We start from the raw sequence: 24,103 nt of genomic DNA on the forward strand, positions 1-24,103 counted from the left end.
ACGCTCTGTCTCTCTCTCTGTCTCAAAAATAAAACACTAAAATTTAAAAAAAAAAAAAAAAAAAAAAAAAGAAATCAAGTCATTTCCAAGGCAACTTGGATATATGCCCTCTCTTAGAGTAAGAATGTATGGAATTTATATCCATGTATATTTCATCCACAGTCATCAATATGCCATCTCCAGCCTACTAAGTGTCACTCCCATTTGGGATAATTGGAAAACAGAGGAACTGAGTTTTGGGAGAGAACACTGTGTTAAAACACAGAAGAGAAAAATAAATGTTGTGATGATGATGATGATGTGGAGGAGGAGGAGGAGAAGGAGGAGGAGGAGGAGGAGGAGGAGATGATGATGATGATGGTGATGATGATGTGATAATGATGGGTTTATTTCGTTTTGTTGGTCCATGATGGCTTGGGTAAGTTAGTAGAGGAAAAAGAAAAGGCGAAAACGATTTCAGAATTAAATGTTCCCTAGTAAAATCTGTTATGAAGCAAGGAATGAGTCAGTGTTGCAGGGGTACAAAGATGTAGAAATCAGTTAGGTGTAGAATTTAGGGATCCACAGAAGCAGGTTTAAATATGATAAATAAGGAATGAGAGAATGGAAACCCAGTGAGGCAGGACTCATAAGCCAGATATTGCTAGTTAACTAATCCTAGGCCAGAAAACCAGCAGCAATAAAATTAGGATACGTGTTTGCTGAAGCAAAACAAACCATTTTGTATACACCACATGGAAACTATGACACTGTCAAAGGTTTCTAAAAAAAACAAGGGTTGATACATAGAGTTAAAGCAAAATACCATTATAACTAATTTAAAATGTCATTAGGGATGCCTGGGTGGCTATGTCTGTTGAGGATCCGACTTCAGTTCAAGTCATGATCTCGTGGTTTGTGGGTTCCAGCCTTGCATTGGGCTCTGGGCTGACAGCTCAGAGCTTGGAGCCTGCTTCAGATTCTGTGTCTCCCTCTCTCTGCCCCTTCCCTGCTCGTGCTCTATCTCTCTCTCTCTCTCTCAAAAATAAACATTAAAAAATTCATTGATACTGAGTTTATTTTAGCATGTTGTTTAGTGATTTGTTAGAAAAAAAATGGTTATACAGATTTTATGTATTTATTTTAATTCTTGGCTACCTGATACAAGTTTTAAAATATTCTATTCCTCAACTACAATTTTTTTGAACAGCCTTGGTAGGCAAAACTCTAATGTATATGAAAGTGGAAATTAAGGAAACGAATTTTAGAATATAAAGTGGTTACAGTGAGAGTCAAGTCTGTTGCAGAAGGTCTCTTTGGAGAATTATATTTTAATCACCAGAAGAAATGGTTAATAATAAAGCTAGATTCAGTCAAAACTATATAACATTTTGTAGTTGTTGTTTTGTTTACAGCCAGTTTACAAGGTTAGTTTATACATTTTCAATGTGGATTAGACTATTTACTACATTCAGTGTTTTCTATTTTAAAAGTAGTATGAGGTTAAAGACCCACAAGGCCTGTACATTGCATAAATTGATAAGGATGGGTAGTTTAAAAAATACAACTGAAAGCCTACATTGAATCTTATGCTGAAATAAAATTCCCATTACTGCTGCATGGGGACCAATGTGTTCTCCTTTGACAAGGACAGATTTTAGATTAAGTACTCTTAGATTGTAAATTACCATTCTTGATAGAAGGCCTCCCCTGTCTATGGTGCCTTAGAGAGCTGGGGCAGACAGAAAAAGTGTAGATTTCAAGGAAGCAAAATCCTGTCTCTTAATGACCCCCAACCCCCACACCCAAATTTCCATGTTTCAAGAGAAAGAATAGTAATGCGAAGATACTGTTGAATTTAAATAGGAATAAAGAACATTATAATTACAAATCTTAGTAGCCATTCTGAGAATAGTTGGCTGACATGTCCCATCACCAATTACAATTACATCAAATTTGGCCACCAGAGGTAGGGAAGGTGGGGGCCTGGCTCAGAGAGGCACCTCTCTGGATTCATCTTCAAACTTGCAAGGATTTTATTTTACAAATTCGTTGCATACAGTTCAGGTTAAATAATTAATATTTAAATAAGGTGGATATGACTTTCTTGAACAAGGGAAAAGATGAAGTGGAAGCTTCACAAACACAGGGTCAAAGTCTTTTTTTTTTTTTTAATCCTGTCACTCAGAGATAAGACATTAGCATCAGCACCCAATAGAGAGACTGCTTCCCCTAGGAGATAACTGAAGCTTCTAAATCAGTTTTGTTTTGGTTTTGACTCTGCATTTTAAAAAGAAGGGGATGACAAAATGATCATGGAGTAGATTTCTTATTTTTTTAAGAAAATCCATATTCATCATATCAAAGTGAGTCCACACACAGGTATGCCTTTCAAGCCATAGTAAGCAGATGTTTATTTCCTAGAGCAAATACATACCGCAAAATCAATTTGTGAACTCATTACATAAATCCATATTAAACTACTTAGTCTATATTTAATACTATAACAAGGATAGTCAGGGTAAATTAAATGGATTTTATTTCCAGATGGCAGAGAGCTCAAGTTAGTCCTTTTATTTCTAATTTATTTCTTGGTTCTAATCTGTGTCTGCCACAGACAGAGGAGAGACAAAGAAGAGAGAGAGAGTAAAAAGAAGTGATCACTTTTGCTCTTCTGATAGTTAAGGGCTAATCAAATCAATATGTTCCAGTCCTGGCAGTGACAGTACTCAATGATTATCTTATGTTCATGCATAACCCTTTAACTCATTCTTCCAACATGGCAGCAGGATGAGTCCCTTCTTCAAAGCTGGGTAAAATACATTCAGCAAGGAGGAGTCATCTCATCAGTGGGAGAATGATTCACTTATATTCTATCAAAGAACTTAGGATACATAATAAGGCCCCGTCAACGCTCCCTTAAGCTTTTCATTACCATCAGCAATGCCAATAACTTACAGGATTTCAGGTCAGCATCAAAGGCTCCTTTTCAATTCAAATGCAAACTGCTAACCATTTCCTCTTCCATATTATTCTTTGAATTTCTCTTTCTCTCTAGGAGCAGAGTGGCCACTCAGTTCACACCACAACTATTTCCTTCTGGGGATATTACAAAATATCTGCATTTATTATTTTCTTCTGCTCCAGTCTTTCGAATTTACATGACAGAATATTGTTTTCCAGTCAGACTATTAACTGTGTCTATTTCAATTATATTGCTTTGAGATTTTAAAAATATTTACCTTTTTTTGGGGCGCCTGGGTGGCTCAGTCGGTTAAGCGTCCGACTTTGGCCCAGGTCATGATCTCACGTCCGTGAGTTCAAGCCCCGCGTCGGGCTCTGTGCTGACAGTGCAGAGCCTGGAGCCTGTTTCAGATTCTGTGTCTCCCTCTCTCTCTCTCTGACCCTCCCACATTCATGCTCTGTCTCTCTCTGTCTCAAAAATAAATAAACGTTAAAAAAAAATTAAAAATAAATAAAATAAATAAAAATATTTACCTTTTTTGCTTCATCTTCTAATCTATAATAGTTTGTGCTACTCAGCATTATCAATTAACTAGTAATCAGTAATTGAGTGTCTGCCCTTTACCAGGTGCTTGAAATGCAGAGATGATCAAGACAGGGGCTCTCACGGAACTCAGAATCTAGACTCTTTCTGTCAAAAAACACTTAGGTCACTCTTTGTGATGTTCCACCTTTGGAAGTAATGGCTTTGCCATTTATTCAGTTAAATTAAGAATCTAGGAATCATCCCAGGTTCTTAAACATTCTTTATATATTAGTAGATCATCTCCACGTATTGAAGATCTAATATATCTGCTCACTCTTTCTGTATTGTTGTGGTAGGTGACCTTGTTCTGTCTTGCCCAGCTTCACACTGATATACTTTCCCTATTAGTTTTGCTATTTCCAGTCCGTTTCCACCACTGCCAATATAGCAATCATCCTCACTACTTCCAGAGTTCTCTTTTGAAAACACCAATAGCATCCTTTACATTCTAGCCATCAATATCCCACACAGCCTAGACAAAAAGCCCAATTTTCTTTGCATATTCAAAAAAGATACTCTGTGATCCATCCTGCATATCTCTCCAGTTTCACTAAGCTACACATACTTCACTGAAAATATACTTCTGCTTCTATGCTATTTCTCTAGGCTTTAGGTGTAACATTTCTTCTATCAGCCGTTTCTTTGCCCTTCTTGACAGCTTGGCAAAATCGTATTTCTACTTCAAAGTCCATCTCAGCTCAGATGTCACATCCTCAGCAATGAGTTTCTCTGATTCCCATAGAAAGAGTTGCTTAAGCTCTCCATTGTGTTACCCCTACATCGTGTATTTACATACTCTAGGGACTCATGGTAATGATTTGTTCTGCTTCCAACTTCTCTATTAGACTAGAAGCTTGAACAATTTTACTTAGCATCTGCATTCAGAATAGGAATAACTTCTAGGATAACATTTTATGTGCAAGAAATTACATACTTGGTATGAGGTTTTATTGCTGTTGTTATTGTTCTTGATATAAAAAGCAAAATGTATTTACCACTTCACTCAGTTGGAAGTTCCCCGAGGGTCATGTTATCCTTTCTAGGCAAGTGTGTTAAAGACCTAAAATGTCTGATCAGAATTGGGCTCAAAGGCTCATGTTAAATAATGAGAAGTAAGGCCTGTGTACAAAAAGAAAGCAGGTGGTCTGTATGTCAGAAATCAGACATGGCATTCATGAGATCCAAAGGCTTATGTATGGACGACCAATTCTGTTATCTCTTGCTTCTTTCTATTTATGAAAACAAGAAGACAAGGCAAGAGTAAAATACAAAATAAGCTACATGGTATTTTCATTTCTTTCTTCTTCCAAGTAACTGCTATGCCGTTAGGAAAAGATCACTTAGAGAATCGTTCTTCTCCATTCAAAATAGTCTATTCTGCTTTTGTACATTTTCATGTACATAAACTTAGTTGACATCTTTCAGAACTAAAGAATATTTTACCTGATTATCAAGTAGCTCTTCATTTAAATAGAAACTAGAACTGAAAAGTATCAGGAAATATGGAAAGATGGCTTTTCTACTTGATTTTTCTTGGTTTGCAATACATGCTTTACTATGAGGATGGATTGTTTTTTTATTTCAAGTGAATTTTCTTACATTCTACAATATATCACACTCAGACATAATCCAAATAAAAGAAATATGTTTTGTCAATATTGTCAGGGAAAGTTAAGGTTATCTAGGGATCTTGGTGGATATTTGTCAATACAAAATAACAAAGACGGCTATACATAGCACATACTAGTCATTTAGGCTTATTAACTAATTTTTTGGTTTTCAATGGAACTACATTATAGGTTAAAGACCTATGAGTAGATATTTATGTGAAAGCAAACTGTTCCCCTCCCTCCTTTAAAGATAAAAAAAAACAAAAAAACAAACAAACAAAAAAAACTTTTGGAACCTGGAACTTCTCTCTTAAAGCGGGGAACAAAATAAAACAAGTGAAGTCACTTTTCTAAACAACAGAAACCTTGTCAGTCTGCATGACAAGTGATACCACTATCCTCCTCAAATAGGGTTTAGACACAAACATAGTAGATGAAGCACTAGCTGTATTAGAATTTAAGGAATTTGCCTTAATATGCAAAGAATGAAGCTCTCTTTTAAGGATATCTACCATCCCTAATGCTCCTTTCAGTTTTGTAAGCCTTTGGTATTCTGAGTATTTGGTAAATGTTAAATAATCAATATACCATTATAGGTCACGCTGCACTAATTACATTTAATAATTAAGGTTAGTCGTGCTAAATTTTTATTTTTGGTTAAACTACAGATTCCTGGGTAACAGGAGTTATGTAATATTTACCTTTAAGACTCAAGACACATTCTACAACTGGCCCACCCTTAGCAATGACTTTTAGCACACGGGGAATTTGGGCAGATATCATTTGTGTGGCAGAATCTCAGGAATTTTAATTAATTTCAAGCTCCTCTCCTTTATTAGTAATTCACAAACTAGTCTGACTAAACTCAAATAAATATTAACAATCCTCCATTTCCCTGTCCAGGCTCCATGTGGTAGACTGAGTGTTGGGGGGGAAAGTCACATTATGGGCAAAGTGGCTGAGACAGCAGGTGTGAAAGTCAAACTGTGCTAGCTGAGTGGCCTTGATAAATTAGCTACCTTCCTTGAGCAGGATGTTTCTCACCCACAAAGTAAAAGGAAAAGAACTGTATTTCCTTCATAGGATTCTTGAGAAGAATCAATTAGTATGGTATTATAAAGCCCTGACTCAACATGGTGCCCACTAATAAAGATTTAACAGTGTTTTTCAAATCCAGCCCCACCCCTTTAGAGCTGTTCAAATTACCATGCTATCTGACCTCTCTGACGCATAATCTTCTAGTCTGTGGAATGAGAAGAGTAATATATTCTGGACCAGATTATCATAGAAGAAAATGGAATGATGCTTATGAAGTGCTTAGCACACAAAACCTGACACAAGTAGGTTTTTGAAAACGCCATTCTCTTCTGTATTTCCCTTTTTCTTCTGTATTTATATAAATCTTACTCTAAGCAGGGCTGACCAGAGCCCTATTGGCATATTCTTCTCCATAATTAAAATGGTATTTATTTTCTTATGTTTCTAAGTTTCTCATTAAATTTAAAATAACAAAATACAAAAGCCTTGTCTACTAGGGACCTTTTTGGTGTTCTGAGAGGCAGAGAATACTCCAAGTAGTTTATTTGGGGGGTGAAGTCACAGACAAAATCACACTCACATTTCTAAAACTCTTGGCATACTTTAGTATATATTGCTTGTTGTTTGATGCTTTCTTTGCACCCATGTATTTTGATTTCTAAAATAAAAATAATATAGTTTTCTGAAATTATAAATATAGATATGGAGATGATTTAGATTTAAACTTATTTTAAAGGTTCATACCCATATTGTATAAAAATAATTATATTCTACTTTTTTATACTTTATTACACCATTTATATATTACATAAATTTATTCCACTATACAGTAATATTCCACTTATCACTGTAGCATATCCTGGAAGAATGGCAGAGGTTAGTGTTACTCTTAGAGCCCTAAGGAATGATAATTCAATCTGATCCCTACAAAAACCAGAGCAAACCTAGAGAATGACAGTAGACAGCTACGTAAGTAGTGGTTCCTATTCTATCTGCTATGCCAGATCCTATACCTCTGTGTGAGCAGATTAACACAACCTCTAGTACAATATATTTAGCCATAGTGATGTGTTCTTTTACAATCAGAACATTTTTTTCTCATTTACTAGGAATAAGAAGTCATCATTCATTTTCAGTCATGTCCCAGGGCTATGTTAACTCTCCCATGTTCTGTCATAAAATAGTCCAGTGGGACCTGGACCATGCAGATGTTTTGTAGCATATTTCATTTGTCAATTGCATTAATACAATCATGTTAATCAGACAAGTTGAGTGTGAAATGGCAAACATATGGAGGGTTTTGGTAAAACACATATCCTTCAGCGGTGGCAGACAAATCCTATAAAGGTACAGTGGCCCATAACATCAGTGAAGTTTTTAGGGGCACATGGTTTGGAACATGGCAAGACAAGTCCTATAAATAGGGACAGATTATTGTATTTCATACGTCTAAGTACTGAGGAAGAAGCAAAGAAACACTAAGAAAACACTAAGAAAGAAGTGCCTATAATTGCTCATCATAAATTGGGTTTTCAGAAATGCATCAAGTCAAAAGGTCAGTTGGCACCATCATCAACTTGTAGCAAGATTAAAGATTAAACAACTGATATAAGGCACAAACATGACCAGAGGGCATAAGAGCAGCTAACCCCAACAACCATATTTCCACTGTTATATAGGTATCTTCCCCTCAACTCACACTTATGGCCAAGTGACTGAGGAGGAAAAAGACCAAGCTTTGTCAGCTTGGTATGTGGATATGTAGGTGTATTCAAAATAGATGACTATTATACCACAGCCTCAGTCAGATATAACCCTGAAAGAAGGCAGTGAGAGAACATTCCCCGGAAGACAGAATGTTGAGTACACCAGGCCATCTACCTTATGTGAAAAGAAAAATGGAGCAAAGTAAGAATATACATATGGACTATGAGCAAAGTCAGATGGTTTGGCTGATTGACTATAGTTCTGGAGAGAGAGTGAAAGTTCAGGGTCAAGGAGGTTTGGAAAAGAGGGATGTGGGTGGGCCTATGAGAGTGAACACCAGGTGCAGAGATTCTTGAATCTAAACACCAGATTGTATCCTCCAAAAAAGAGGCACTAAACAATCAAATAGATGGAACAGTTCAGCCAGGTGGCATCAGCCAGGCTCTGGTGGTGGCACAAAAATATGTGAATGAAGAGGCTATAGTGGTCATGATGGAGTCTACACATTGCCCAATAGCATGGGCTCAAACTCAACAAAGCTGCTATTGCTGCTACTGCCATGTATGAAATATACAAGCAAACAAGACAAATGCTGAGCACTCAATAAAACACCATTCTTTGATGAAACCAACTAGCCTATCGGTGACATATTGTTTATATTGAACTCCTTCTGCTCTGGAAGGGGCAGAAATTCATCTTGACTGGAGTATACACATGTTCTTCCTTTCCTGTTCTCGTTCTCAGGGCTTCAGCCTGCAGCACTATCTGAGAGCTGACCAAGTATCTGAGCCATCAACATGGGATTCTACATATCACTGCAAAAGATCAAAGAACTCATTTAATAGCAAAAGAAGTGTGGGATGAACATATGAGCATAGAATCTCCTGATCCTCTCAAATACCAACCACTGAGAAGCTGCTGACTTGACTTATGACAAAAGTACAGCCTTTTGGAGGAGCAATTGAGGAAAGAAATAAGAGATGATATTCTAAGATGGGGTACCTTCCTCTAGGGTGCAGTGTATTCTCTAAACCGATGACCAGTATGTTTCCATGTCCTCAACAGTAGAGTACATGGACACAAGAGATTGAAGTAGGTATGATCCTGCTTACTTACCATTACTCCCAGTCACCCAGTTGGAATATGTGTGTTTCTTATTCCTGCAATTCTAGACTCTATGGACTTAAAAGTCCTAATCTCAGAGCAGACATCATTGAACTTGAGGGATCATTGCTGCCTGGTCCTTTCAGGCTTCTTATGCCAAAATGCCAGTATGCAAGGCAAGAATTATTACCCAGATCATCAGGAGGAGGAGGGAAACAGGGAAGAATTATTGGCACTCAGGTGATCTACTGGAGGTGTCTCTTGGTAGTCTTTCCCCCAACTTTGACGGTAAGTGGACTAGTACAGTTTCTATGACCCTGTGAAGGGATAGGAGTTTGAGTCTTCCCACATGATGAGCCACATGGACCAGCAGAGATGAGAGCTGGGGATGAGAGGAATACCTAATGGGTAGGAGGAGGGAAACAATGAATACCAGTTGTAGCCCTGAGACCAGTTGCAGTTGCACCAGAGGGGGATTTAATTCACACCTCTAAACTTCCTGTTTTCTCCAGGGAAAGAGAGCAATTCATATTCTGAAATAGTTATTTCCAAGATTTTATTACATGAAGGAAACAGATCTGAGTGGCGCAAGGGGAGGACCGCAGTAGATAGAGTGGTACACCATCCAGCTCTCTCAGGACTGCAACACTCATTCCTCCTGCTGGAGGGAGTGGTAGTGCCTGATGGCTCCCTACTGAAGCCATCTCAGGTGATAGCCTTTAGCTAAAAAGAACACCACTCAAGGGCACACCCATTTCTGGGGATAGAAATGAGAGGACAGCCTGAGGAGATTTCCCAGTTTCAAAGCTTCTACAGGGATCATTTGAAGTCTTTGTTCTGACTGTATTGTAATTGTAATGCATTCCTTCAACCTGTGTATATGAATGCCATTTCATTATAGTTCTATCAATATTGATATTATCACCTAATAATTAAAAATTATACCTATATAATTTTAACTATTCAATTCTATATACCTCCTACTAACTATCACATTGGTAAGTTAACATTTTCTAATAATAATATATAAGAAAGAAAAACCATACATATTTGCATGTGTGTGTACACATACTCCTGTTATCCAGGGGTGATTTACCTGTAAAATACAGAAGTATAACAAGCACATGATCATTTGAATTCCCCATAAAAATCAAGATTCTTATCTACTTCCTCCCTATAGAGGTAAGAAAAAAAAAAAGATCTAGAATACCACTTTTTGGTGTGTTTACCACAAATGTATGATATGATCAATATTTATGAATCTATCAAGTCTTCCATATTGTGTGGATTTACAGTTATCACTGGTATCAGGATACTTCACATTACTGCAGGACTCATTTCTAATTTCAAAGTCTGCCATACAGCCATATCCTCCTGATTAGCACTGAGCTAGCTTCCTACTTGAAGCACATGCTGAACCAAGGACAAGGTGAATGACAAGCCTTTATTTGCTGAGAAACCTCTGCCAACATAAAACTGGAATCAGAAGTCATTAAACTGATACTGCAAACCTTGCAGCAAACCTTTCCACTAGCAGTCATTTTGAAACAAACCTTTCCCCTTAACCTTGTCCACTGCGCTAAAAACCTAAACTCAAATGGATGTTGTTGTTGAAATATTTGTTTATTAATTCTTTTCTTGGAGGATGAAGAACGTGCCAGAAGAAAGCTGTCATTGTACCCACCCTATTAAATGCCTGCTATTTTTCTTGAGAACAAACAAACTAACAGAAGACTAACATTTGGGTAGCAATTTAGAGCCTACAAACCTCTTTTACATACCTTTATTGTAATAAATTTTTGAGATGATTATCTACTGCATTTTATAGCTGAGAAGATAAAGACTCCGAAAGGTTAGGCAACATTGTCTGTGATTCTGTCCATACATATATTCTATATTCCATCAGGTTTTAAATCTCTATAGGTAAACTAGAAAAGGATGTGGGGATGAAATGTAGACATATCTCATCTACTATATGAATGCTATATGATAAAAGATTAAATGATTGCTTTATGCCAATCTTAGGCCATCACTAAACCCCTCAGGAAAGTATTAGTTTGAGTGTCAATGCTCTAAGAAAAGGGTACTTTGAGGTAGAAAATAAAATAGCACGGACAACCATCTCTTATTTTATCTCTACCTTGGCAAGCAAAAATAACATTTCAGCAGATTGAACACATTCATGGCCATATACGCTGACACTGGAAGCTACCTTGAAAATTCTGGTTGTGTATCCTATTAGCTACAGTTAATTACCAAGGTTTATAAGGGAAAATGCTCATGGAAAACTTATGAGCTTATAATATCACAACATTGGTAATATGTTCCAAAAACGTTAAGTTAACTTTTATTTGTTCAGACTCAATGATGGAAAAATAAAGAGAATGTTTTAATGAGCATCTCACTTTGTAGGAGGAAACTGTCTAATGACTTAGTTTCTAGCTTGGATCCACAAATATGTTAGTCTAGTACATGGAATTGGCCCATCTAAATTATCTACAGAATTCCAGGAACAATTTGATCCCACACTAAATAAAACTGAGCATTTAAGTCATGGTAACCCTTGTCATATAAGAGACAAAAATTTAATTTAATTGACCACCAGTGACTGATATGAGACTGAGAAGTATTTCCTATTAGCTTTGGTTACATTGTTTTACATAGTTGCTTAAGTGCTATTACACTCACAAATTCTAACAGATTTTGAAGTGTTAAGAGTAATTGTAAAATTATTCATTGCTTCATATAATACTACTGAATTTACTATGAAAGAGTCAATATTTAGTAAGAAACACTATAATTAGTTGCAGTTAATATACAATTATATGGATGAGCATCCAGATATTCCTCTTGTCTGTTTGGATTTCAAGGTATTCTTTTCACATCAATAGGGAATAAGTCACAAAAACAGATCCAAACAAAACAAAACAAAATAAAACAAAGCTTCTGATTTTATGCCTTAGTGATTATGACCAGACTTAAATACTTCTGCTAATTTTATGCTATATGATATACTGCCTTAATAAATTTTTGAAAATTCAATGTTATTTGTATCAGTAGACTTTTCCAAGAAAGGACAGGGAATTGATAAAAGCACACATTTTCCTAAATGCTTAACCAATATATTTTGCCTCCTACAGGGAGGGAATTCTATTTTGTTATAAGTGTTGGCAGAAAAAAAAAAATAAACAAAACCAGCACTAGAAAACATTCAATATTAACATGGACACATAGTCCATATTACTTTATGTAATACTTCCATATTACATGGAAGACATGATATGGTGCCTTTCCTAAACAAACCTATGCTCAGGGAATGTTTATAATGACATACATTCATTTTGGCCATGTAGCTTTTTTTGTGTGTGCACATTAGAATATGAAGAATATATTACTTCTTCCCATGGCAACTTCATTCTATCTTTACCCATTTCTGCCATTAAATTAAAAATATTCCAGACTGCATATGGCTCAGTCATCACTGCATTTATTCCCTGGCCCTCAACTCTCCTGGACAACAGTTATGTATTTTCAATGTCCTTCACTGCAGACCACTGCCAGGAAAATGAATGCCAACCAGCAGCTGGAAGAAGTATAATCAGCTTAGAGATAATGGATACCTTATATCTATCTTATCTTTCCAGCCTTGTTCTCTATCCTGCATCCCCTCAGCAAAAGAAAATTGCTAACTTTCCCACCCAGCTATCAAATAGTTTTATTAATTTAATTACTACCTGCCCACACTCCAATTTACTGGATAACTTGAGGGTAAGTAATTCATCAACATCAGCTATGCCAACTGGATCCTAATTTAACTGCTTACAGGTTTGCAAATCTGGCTACTGAAACCTTGTTCTTGTGACACCTAACACATTGATTCTTGATACTTTCTGGCTGGTGTGTTCACTGACTGGTGGCCTTGGAGCTATAGTTGGCCTCCTCCATTTGGAAAGGCAGCTTCTTAACCAATGTGCCCCGCCCCCCGCCACATAAGTAAGCAAATAAATTAAAACAAACAACAATAAAACTTTTCCTTAGCTATTATAAGAGATAAAGAATACAAATAATATAAATCAGCAAAAGTATTTTAATTTCCATTCACCACCACTTACATAATATGGCTAAATCTTTCTGATACATGTGTAAAATCTTAAGAAAGCAGAACATTTTCTGTGCTTTCATACATTATGTGAGTGTGCATGTGAGAGAGAGGGGGAGGCAGGGAGGCAGCAGTCTAGCACTGTGTATATGGCATTACAGTATTACATATATACTGTTATTGATAGGACTTCCTATAGTAAGATGACTTTTTTTTTTAATGCCTTTGATCCTCTTGACCTGTGTATATATTTCACCTGTTAGAGTACACACATCTCAATATTTCTCCCAAATTTATTTTCTGGAGAGCAAAACAAGTCATTAACTCAGTTTAATTTAGTAGATTATGTTTACTCTATTTCCTAAGTCACTAATTGCTAGAGTGGGAATAGCTAACTGTATATAAAAGACTATGTGGAAACTTCATTAGGCTTATGTAAATATCTATTAACAATGGACACTGGCTGGAATAGGCCATTGTGTGTGCTTCAGTGAGAAGCAGATTGTTATGGCTGCCAAGAGTAACTCTCAGTCGCAAGCTTGTGGACAGACCAAAGCTGAACAGCTGGCCATATGAGCCCAAAATGTGCCTCAAAATATATGGTAGCCATTTATTGTTGAAACTTAAACAGAGAGGGCTATGTTCTTCCCACCGTGGTCAGCCTCATTGCTGAATTTATATTTATAGCTGGCCTCTCCACCATCTGTGCATGTGGACTACACTGCATCTCCAAGGAGTTGGAGAAGCATTATATGAAGACCCGACTGAATAGCTGGGAAAAAGCAGTCCATCATTTATAAGGGTGTGTGTGTGTGTGTGTGTGTGTGTGTGTGTGTGTGTACAGCAGTCACAACAGTGTCCTGCCATGCTTTCAGATTTTTATCTTCATTTTCTTTTACTTTCTGTTCTAATCTGTTGCCAAATACATTAAACACTGACCAAGAGTGCAGAATCTACTGACAATACTTTACCATCTACATGGAAGAATGAATTATCCAGATTCACAGAGGCTCGTCCCACTGAGGAGGGAAACGACTCACCTGCCTAGGGGAGGCTTGCTCTACGTGGTAACTTAGACCTAAACGAATCAGGGCTCGGATGGAATACAAGATGCTGGTAATAAATGGCTATCTGTTGAAATCAGAGCTTGCTGGGATAAGTTAAGCTGGAGGCTTATAACTGGTTTATCGAATGAGCTGAACTGCTAGAATATTAAGAGGAAACAGTTTCATTTTAGTCTGTGGTCCACTTTCATACACACTTTGTCAGATCTATTTCCTATCCCTGATAGCAATTTGGGCCATTCTTCTGGTCCTGGGGTCAGCTTACAATATCTTAAAAGCCTTATCTTCAGGTAATAAAAACAACAAACAATAACCACACACACACACACACACACACACACACACACACACACACACACACAGTAAGACAGTAAGATCTAAATCAAAACACCAATCTAATGTTCAATTTAAAGTTTCTTCCCACTTATCAGAGTAGACCTGAGACCAAAAGTGAGGAAGAGCTAGTGGGACTGTCAGTGGTTTTTACAGTCTCTTAGATCTATTGTTTTCTCCTCCATTTAGATCTATTATTTTTTCCTCCTCTATGTCTCCCCCTGTCTCCAGGGTCAGACATCCAGGAGAGGATGGATTTGCTATCAAAAGAGGAAGGCATCCACGAGCCTCTTTTTTGTGAGGCAGCTCTGTGGGTTCTTGAGAGACTGCCACCCTTCCCTTAGGAATGCCCTCACTGGACTCTTTGCATGGTCTAGCTGGCCAATGTACCAGCTCCCCAAATCAGCTCCCTCTCAGGTGGTGTCTCTCTTCTGGTTTGGGTAGCCTCAGCAGGCAGGACCTCTCAGGCATAATCTTTTCAAAATGACTCCAGCCCTGCTATCTTCAAGTGCAACTCACATCTTTGTTCGTTCCCAAGCTGGAAATAGAGCTTCTCCCCACAGTCGCCTTTCCCTTTCTCTTTCCCAGCATTCTTGTGGACAGTTCCAGACAATTTCCAGCTTCTAGCTTGTGTAATTTTCCCATTTCTCACTTTTACAAGCAATTCCTAGTAAAAGATAGACACATACACACACTTGCGCACGCACGCACACACAACCTGTTCAAGAGGTTTTCTTGGTGTCTCCACAACTTGACTTGTGTGGAAGGGAAAGTGCCCTGATTATCTCTAATCCTATGAATTCTGGAACTTCAGAGAATCCTCCATTCCTATGGGCAATTGTAGGGAATGGTCACTGGGTGTGTTTGGTCAGTGTCAACAAGTTTTAGGACAAACTATTTCACGCCTCTTTTTAGAAATATAGGATTGCTTGTCCAGCATTTTCCTCAGCTTTATGGCCATAGCTGAAAATCAAGTTTAATTAGAATTCTCTTATTCTGTGACTTGTGATAGCACCCATTACTAGCATAAATGTGGCCATACTGTCATTACTAATGAGATGGTGCACAGTTCTTAAAGCCTGGCTCACATTAGAGACTGATTTTAGATGTTTCTTTTCTCCTACTTCTCCCTTACTATTTCAGCATAAGAGAATGTACTTTGTCACACAAATAATGTTACACTAACACTTAAAGCACATTAAATGGAGGGAAAATAAATAGTCCGTCAGTGAAATCGGCAATCTTGAATGAGAGTTAATTGTCCCTTTTAATTCCTAGATAATTCCTTTAGTTCCTTTACTCATCTGGGACTGTTGCTATACGGTTGGTTTTTTGGTTTCAATCAAGGAAGAAAGGGAAAGTCATCATCGAGCATTATTATGAGAGTCCAAGAGCCTTCAGATGATTGGTTAGGGATGCACAAAATATAAGGCCTTCCAAGACATATTTTAAATGATAGAGGCCAACGAAAGCCTTTGTCTCATACGTTTGAGTTACTTTCTATTAAACTTACTGCAGGGAAAGAGTGAGACAAGAGTGGTGAGTCATGTCAAGAGGGAGGAAATTGGTCTTGAAGAGTTGAAAGCAACATAATCAACAGGTGGTATAAAAACTTCCATAGAAGATATTAATATTTTAAAGTATTTGGATCTATATAAACAAATTTTCCATTTCTGCTTTTTAAACAAATGAATACTTTCGACTTTCTTTAGTGATAGAACATTTCAGAGCAGCTGACCGGTTTGTTTTTCTTTTTCTTTTCTTTTCTTTTTTCCTGACAGAATTTTTGTTGTTTGGGGGATAAGAAATATGTCTTATCATAGAGTTATGGTAGTTTTGAATGCACCACCATATTAAACTTCCAAAAGACTATAGGACAAAATAAAATTAAAAAAAAAACCTTTACAAATCATAGACAAAAGACATTTCATCAAAATCTATTTATAAAAAAATAGAAAAATGGTCAAGTGATTATTTCTACTATTTCCACTGATTCAAGACCATATATATATGCACCATATATGGTGTGTATATTTATATATATACACACACACACACACATATATGGCAGATATATATATATACTATATATATATATATATATATATATATATACCATATATTGTGTGTGTGTGTGTGTATATATATAAATATATATATATATATATATATATATCGAGAGAGAGAAATATATATATATTATACATATATATATATCGAGAGAGAGAGAAGAATATATATAAATATACACATATATATCGAGAGAGAGAGAAGTGTGTGTATATATATATATATACACACACACACAGAGAAGTATTCTATATATAGAATATAGAGATACTATATTCTATATTCCATATATATATACATATATGTGTGTGTGTGTATTCTATATTTACCTGAAATATTAGAAGAAAGCAGGCCACAAGAGGGAATAAGATAGTAATTTAGTGGTTATTATCTTGACAACCAGAGGCACATACTGTTCATGACTATCTCATTGGATGGAGATACATACCTAGTTTTCTAGAAAGAATATGCCATCAAAACATAAATACACACCTTGATAAACTAAATAATTAAATAATTTCCAAATGACTTTGAAAGATAGGGAAAACAATGTGGATTTTACAAGCGGACCATGCATAATGGCAGCTACCAGTCACAGAGCAAAGTTCCCCTCATCTTACCAGGCTTAGGGACAATGAGCTGAGCACTGGTCTGGGCATTTCCAGCCTCGTTTTCAGCTACACATTGATAAAAGCCTTCATCTGACTTTACCACTCCAAGGATTCGTAAGTTGCTTCCTCCCTAGGGAGAAGAAAGAAGCAGGTGAAATATTTTACAAAGCAAAAACAAACAAACAAACAAAACTCAAAGAGACAAAATGAATATAAAATTTTAATAAAACTTCATAGGAGAAGCAACAAGGGAGGCCATGAGAGTTCTCAGCCTCATAGATATGTCTTATGCCACTTGGAAAATGTCACAGATTCCCAATACTCTGTCGAATCTATGTGTATCCATTTAAGCTAGTTCTGCAATAAAAACTATTCTCACAAAAATACACATCATCCTCAATATCTAAATTAGCAGCAGGAAGCTCTTTTATTAAATAGGCAAGAAAAAACGTTAGCTCAAAAGAAATTTCATTTCTTCCCTTGTTATTGAAGGAAATTTGGGTTCAGCAGCTGCTGGGGAAAAAGAAAAGAAATCAAAACACTGATTTTTGCAGCTTCTAAAAGACAAGAAATCTAGGTGGGATATTTTCTGGAAGCGTTTTCCGAGAAAATAAGAGTCCAAAAATCCTTTTAAAATCATAATTGCTTTGACATGTGCCCTTTTGGGGGATTTGGAGTGGTGGTATGGTGGATAGTTTATACCATGTCCTTCTTGTTATATGGGTGGAATGCTTCACCTTCAGAAATCCATAAATTAAACACAGCAATGTTAACTCCTATTTTATATAAATTGAGCCACCATCTTTTTCAAGGATGGATGATAAAATGATCTGGAAATAGCATTTAATTATACTAACTCAGTTTTTCTTCAATATTAGTGTAAGAATTAGTTCAGTAAGTGAGACGTGTTAAATCACTTCCCCTGAAGTCATTAAGAGATAAATATTACCTCATGGGGAATTCTTAATTGTTTTTAGTGTCTTGTAGTCAATTCTCTGCTGATGTAAAATTCTTAGATAAAGCTGACTAACTTCTAATTAACAATTCTCATATAAGTTACTATTTGCGCTAAATGTTACTTTGTGACAGACAATGGCTCTCAGATTTCTGCAGCTATTGGGGAAATATTTTTAAGCACAATTTAATGTGAACAGAGCTCACACTGTACATTTTCTTTTTACCTTAAGAAAAGAGACATTTAAATAGGTTGGCTGTAATGAGTCATTCTGGGAGAAAGATTATTCAAACTGTAGAAAAAAATAAATGTTGCATTTTATCATGTGTCCTTAAGGGCACTCAACAATTTCCTTTCTATGCAAGTAGCATATATTCTAGGCAGACACAACACATTTCAAGTTGCCCCATGGCAGGTCATTTTTAATTCAGTGGTATTACACTTAAAGGAAATAATGGATTGGTGTGGCACTGAAAAGTTACATTTTCTCTCTTTCTTACTCCATTCCCAACCAATTAAACAAATGCAACTAAAAGGGGAAAATACTAACTGGTGATAAAAGTAATAAAGATATGCTTTATGGATATATTCCCTAAGAACCCTCGTGGTGTGACAAAATGCATGCATAAAGAGGTTATGGAAGTTTCTGAAAGTCAACTGATCCAGCAACAAAGAGGTGGATCCACAAATGAGCACCAGTGCAAGGTCAAGTGGAGCACCTGCCTGGATTGGCAGGGCACCTGTGGTCTATTACCCTTCTGCCAGAAGACCTGGCTTAGACACTCTTCTTCGACAGGTCATATCTGCATCTCAACCTAAGAGAAGTAGGCCTAAATACTCCTTCTTTAGCTACACAGTTCTCTGATATTTGGAAAGTGCTTTTCATATTTCTCATATATTCATATCCTTGAATTCAGAACCTCCCAGGCCAACCTACACCTAAAGGAGAGCTTTCATAGAGACTTTTTTACATGAACAAAGAATTCTGCTGGTAACAGCAAAAGCAAAGCTAATAATGATAGGTATTGAGCGCTCACTGTGTACCAGGAAAACAACATAGTATATATGATACATCATCCCTATTATCCCCCAGAGGGGATAGAATGCACTAGAACTTAGAGAAACTATAAGAACTGTTATTCTCAGCTTCAATTCTTTCCAATGTTCAGAAGTGCAATGCCATGTGAACTCTGGATCTCCATGGCTTTGCTACCAAGGCAACTACCACTGTCATTGTTACTGTCACTACATCCTTTTCTACTGCTCTAGTAGGATCAGCTGTCCTATTTGGAACGGTAGCTAAAAAAAATGCCTGTATTATGGAAGTAAGAATACAATAATCATAAGTTGAAACAAATAATCTTGTTGAAACTTTATTATAAAGGGTAAAAGTCAAAAAAGTAAGATATTCTTGGCTTCATATAGTTTAGGAGTAGGTTCTAAACTCTGTTCTCCTAAGAACCAGCAATGAGAATAGTTGGAAACATAGTCTCGGGTCCTCTGTATTTTCCATTGTTTGTTTATTTAAAACCTTGTCTGTAAAACAAGGGGGCTGGGCTGTTTGATCATTCTTTTTCAACTCCATTTTAACTCTAGAAAATCATTTACTTTACTAGAAAAATTTTAACACATCATAAAAATTCCAAACAGGAACACTCTTCCCAGGAAAGAAAAATGACTGAAAAGATAGGAAAGGATGAATGGGATTGTAAAGCTAATATGAAAAGAAGATAGTTACCACTATTTGAAAATAATCACTAGGAATGACCACATCTCCATTCTTCATCCAATTCACAGTGGGCACAGGCTTTCCAGAGACGGAACATTCAAACTCAATATCCATGCTTTCATAGGCATACAGGTTGGAAGGGTGATTTAAAAACCATGGCGGAACTGCAAAGACAGAAAACAAAAGTAAGCGGATGAGAATATGAACCAGCATGCTAAGGTCTTTGCCCAGTAAGATGCACTGGACAGGAATGGAGAATATTTGTAATTCAAATAATTCCCTGAAACCCTTAGTTTGTTATACAGAAACCACTGTAGAATGCATCTTCCCTCTTCCAAACACAAACAGTTGTAGTTAGTGGTGTTTTGCTGCAGGAAAGAACAACAACAACAACAACAAAAAAACGCTTTTGGAGAAAATATTATATAGGTAGTAAACATTCTGAATACCTAAGTATTTGTATCCAATTGACTTACATAAAGGATACTGAACAGTGCATAAAGCTATGGAAACTTAACCTGATAAAGTAAATAAAGGGAAGCTGATAAATCTGAGAAAACCCAGACCGCGAGAGAAGAAAGCCTGGTGTCTGTAATTCTAGAATTTCACTGGGATTTAGTTAATGTGATGGACTCATTCCCTGTTGAAACTGGCTGTGATGATAGGCACAAAGAAATGACTATCACCTTTACTGTGGACACATTCCTATTGTCTTAGCAATTATCTACTGTGGCACATAACTGCACTGCATTATTATTTTCCCAGCATGATATGTGATATAATAATTTAATTTAATGTCTTAATTGCCATAATACTAGTTACTCTATGATGGAAATTTGTAATTGAAAGAAATTACAAATAAAATATAACACACCTTTGCTAATGAATCTCTCAGGCTTGGTCCATCAAAACCCTGCCTAAGAGAGGTAAATTTTAAAAAGAAATGTTCATTCTCTTCCATTGGGAGTCTTAAAGTGATGTTAGATTTGAATATTCATATTGCCTTGAGACTCAGGTTAAATTCACAGTGAAATAGCAGCCTTGATCCTGTTTTCACATAAGACATGGACATGCATTTTTAGTAGCCATTTTTAAAGTTAGATTGCATTTCTGTCATTGCTGTTGCTATGCTCAGTGAGTAAGGAGTGCCTAATTTTTGCTCATTTAACAGTATATTTTGCTCTCTCTGACTGCCATCAGCTCTTTCAAACCACCACTGACTTCACAGTCAACTTACAAACATTGATGATGGTTCTGGAAAAATGGGAGAGCCAGTGGAAAGTGTCCCAGGTTCAAGTCCTAGTTTTTCTACTGAAGATCTTGGAAATCTCAGTCTCTCTCTCCCTCCTTTTCTCTCTCTCTCCCTTTCTCTCTCTCTCTTCCTCCTCCCTCTCTCTCTACCTTATTTTCCTGATTTTTAACTAAATATTTGGACCTCTAGTACTACACAACTTTAAAATTCTTTAATCTTTCACATGCGCAAATTGATTTGTATGACTCAGCTGGGATGCATTAATATTCACAGACTAAAGATATGGAAAAAATGTGTCAGAGCTTTTCTAAAAAGAACATATCCCCATTATATACAGAGCTGAAATAATTGATAATATTAGTAAGAGACTGTTTTTATCCCTTAACCAAACTCATTGACAATGAACCAAAAGGCATCAGAAACATTTATTGAATGATGCTCTAAGCAAATATGTCAGTTGTCTGTTGGATTCTGTTCTCAATTTTATTATAGATTTTGATCAACTATTTATTTACTTGCAAATAGCCAATATTTATTGTAGGCTGACCGTTTATAATTTATTAGGCTAAGAACTTTATATTTATTATATTCACCACACCTCTCTAAGGCTTTGTGATTCCCATTTTACAAAGATGCTGAGGTACAAGGAGTTGAACTAACTTTCTCCAAATCATGCTACTTGTAGACCACAGAGCCAGACAGGCTGACTCCCCTGCCTACATTATGAACTACTTTGTAATAATTGTCTCTTTTGCCACTTGAAAATGCAGGTGGAAGAATAACTCATTAACATTCCTGAAGCCTCAAAGATAATGGAGATAAATAATTAGAGCTATTAAAAAATATATAATACCATGTTGTCTATTCCTCTTCCCCCTTTAAGACCTTCTAACCTGGGGCCATGAAAACTTCCTGAATCCTCCCATTCTTAGTGTTCACTTTCATCAGAATTCCTGATATCACTTAGGCCTATTTCAGAGTTTTCAAACTGTGAGTGACATCCATTCGTGGAATGGCAAATTCATTTTTGGAGTTGAGACTAAAATTTAAATATATATGCATGTAAATATGTACATATACATAAACATATACAGATACATACATATATATCCAGTTACACTTCATTTTATTGTACTTCATTTAATTGAGCTCTATTGTGCTTCCCTGACCCCAGATTTTTTACAGATTGAAGGTTTTGTGGCCACCCAGCATTGAGGAAGCCTATTGGCACCAGTTTTCCAACAACATCTACTCCCTGTCTTTGTGTCACGTTTTGGTAATTCTTGCAATATTTCAAATGTTTTCATTATTATTATGTTTGTTAATACAAACTGGTCATCTATGATCAGTGATCTCTGATGTTACTACTGTAATTATTTTGGGGTACCATGAACCACATGCATGTAAGATGGTGAAATTAATGAATAAATGTTGTATGCGTTCTGACTGTTCCACAGACCAGCCCCCCCCCCCCCATATTTCTCCTTCCTCTTGGGCTTCTCTATTCCCTAAGACATAGAAGTATTGAAATTAGGTCAGTTAATAATCCTATAATGGCCTGTGAGTGTTCATGTGAAAGGAAGAGTCACACATGTCTCTTCCTTTAAATCAACAGCTAGCAGTGATTAAGCTTAACGAAGAAGGCATGCTGAAAGATGAGACAGCCTAAAAGCTAGGTCTCTTGTGTCAAACATGCAACTTGTGGATGCAAATCAAAAGTTCTCAACGGAAATTAAAAGCTTTACTTCAGTGAACACACATATGATAAGAAAGTGATAAAGTCTTATCACTGATATAAAGTTTTAGAGATCTGGATAGAAGATCAAACCAGCCACAGCATTCCCTTAAACCAAAGGCTAATATAGAGAAAGGCCCTAACTCTCTTCAGTTCTGTGAAGGCTGAGAGAGGTGATGAAGCTACAGAAGAAAACTTTGAAGCTAGCAGAGGTTGTTTCATGAGGTTTAAAGAAAGAAGCCATCTCCACAACATAAAGGTGCAAGGTGAAACAGCAGGTGGTGATGTAGAAGCTACAGCAAGTTACCCAGAATATCTAGCTAAAATCATTAATGAAGGTATCTACATTAAACAACAGATTTTCAATGTAGACAAAATGGCTTTATATTGGAAGATGCCACCTACGACTTTAATAGCTAGTGAGGAGAAGTCAATGCCTGGCTTCAAAGCTTCAAAAGACAGGCTGACTCTCTTTTTAGGGGCTGATGCAGCTGGTATCTTGAAGTTGAAGCCAGTGCTCATTGCCATTCTAAGAATCCTAGAACACTTAAGAATTATTCAATCTAATCTGCCTGTGCTCTATAAATAAATAGTCCGGATGACAGCACATCTGTTAACAACTTGGTTTACTGAATATTTTAAACCTTCTGTTGAGAGAAAAAAGATTTCTCTCAAAAGATCACTACTCTTTGACAATGCACCTGGTCACCCAAGAGCTCTGATGGAGATACACAATCAGATTAATGTTTTCAAGCCTGCTAATCTAATATCCATTCTACAGTCCATGGACCAATGAGTAATTTTAACTTTCAAGTCTTATTTAAGAAATACATTTTGTAAGGCTATAACTACCATAGATAGTGCCTCCTCTGAAGGATCTGGGAAAAGTCAATTGAAACTCTTTTGGAAAGTATTCATCATTCTAGATTGCCATTAAGAAAATTTGTGCTTCATGGGAAAATGTCAAAATAACAAAACTAATAAGAGTGTGGAAGAATTTGATTCCAATCTTCATGGATGACTTGGAGGGGCTCAAGACCTTAGTGGAGAAAGTAACTGTAAATGTGGTGGAAACAGCAAGAGAAATAGAATTGGAAATGGAGCTTGAAAATGTGACTAACTGCACAATATTATGATAAAATTTGAGTGGAAGAGAAGTTGCTTCTTATGGATGAGCAAACAAAGTGGTTTCTTGAGATGGAATCTACTCCTAGTGAGGATGCTATGAAGACTGTTGAAATGACAATACAGAGTTTAGAATATTACA

At 36.5% G+C, this 24,103-nt stretch overlaps 1 protein-coding gene across 4 annotated transcripts in view; it reads right to left on the reverse strand.

Annotated features, from left to right (window-relative positions):
* Positions 1-24,103, reverse strand: part of DCC (DCC netrin 1 receptor) — a 1,139,939-nt gene that overhangs the window by 418,846 nt on the left and 696,990 nt on the right. For all 4 annotated transcript variants that reach the window (XM_058692059.1, XM_058692060.1, XM_058692061.1 and 1 more), the window contains exons 6-7: positions 19,859-20,013; positions 17,175-17,295 (exon numbers count right to left, since the gene is read on the reverse strand). In XM_058692059.1, coding sequence (XP_058548042.1) covers positions 17,175-17,295; positions 19,859-20,013 — 276 coding nt within the window. The remainder of the gene's footprint in view (positions 1-17,174; positions 17,296-19,858; positions 20,014-24,103) is intronic.

The sequence above is a fragment of the Neofelis nebulosa genome, chromosome 11, assembly GCF_028018385.1.
Source record: "Neofelis nebulosa isolate mNeoNeb1 chromosome 11, mNeoNeb1.pri, whole genome shotgun sequence".
Taxonomy (NCBI): Eukaryota; Metazoa; Chordata; class Mammalia; order Carnivora; family Felidae; genus Neofelis; species Neofelis nebulosa.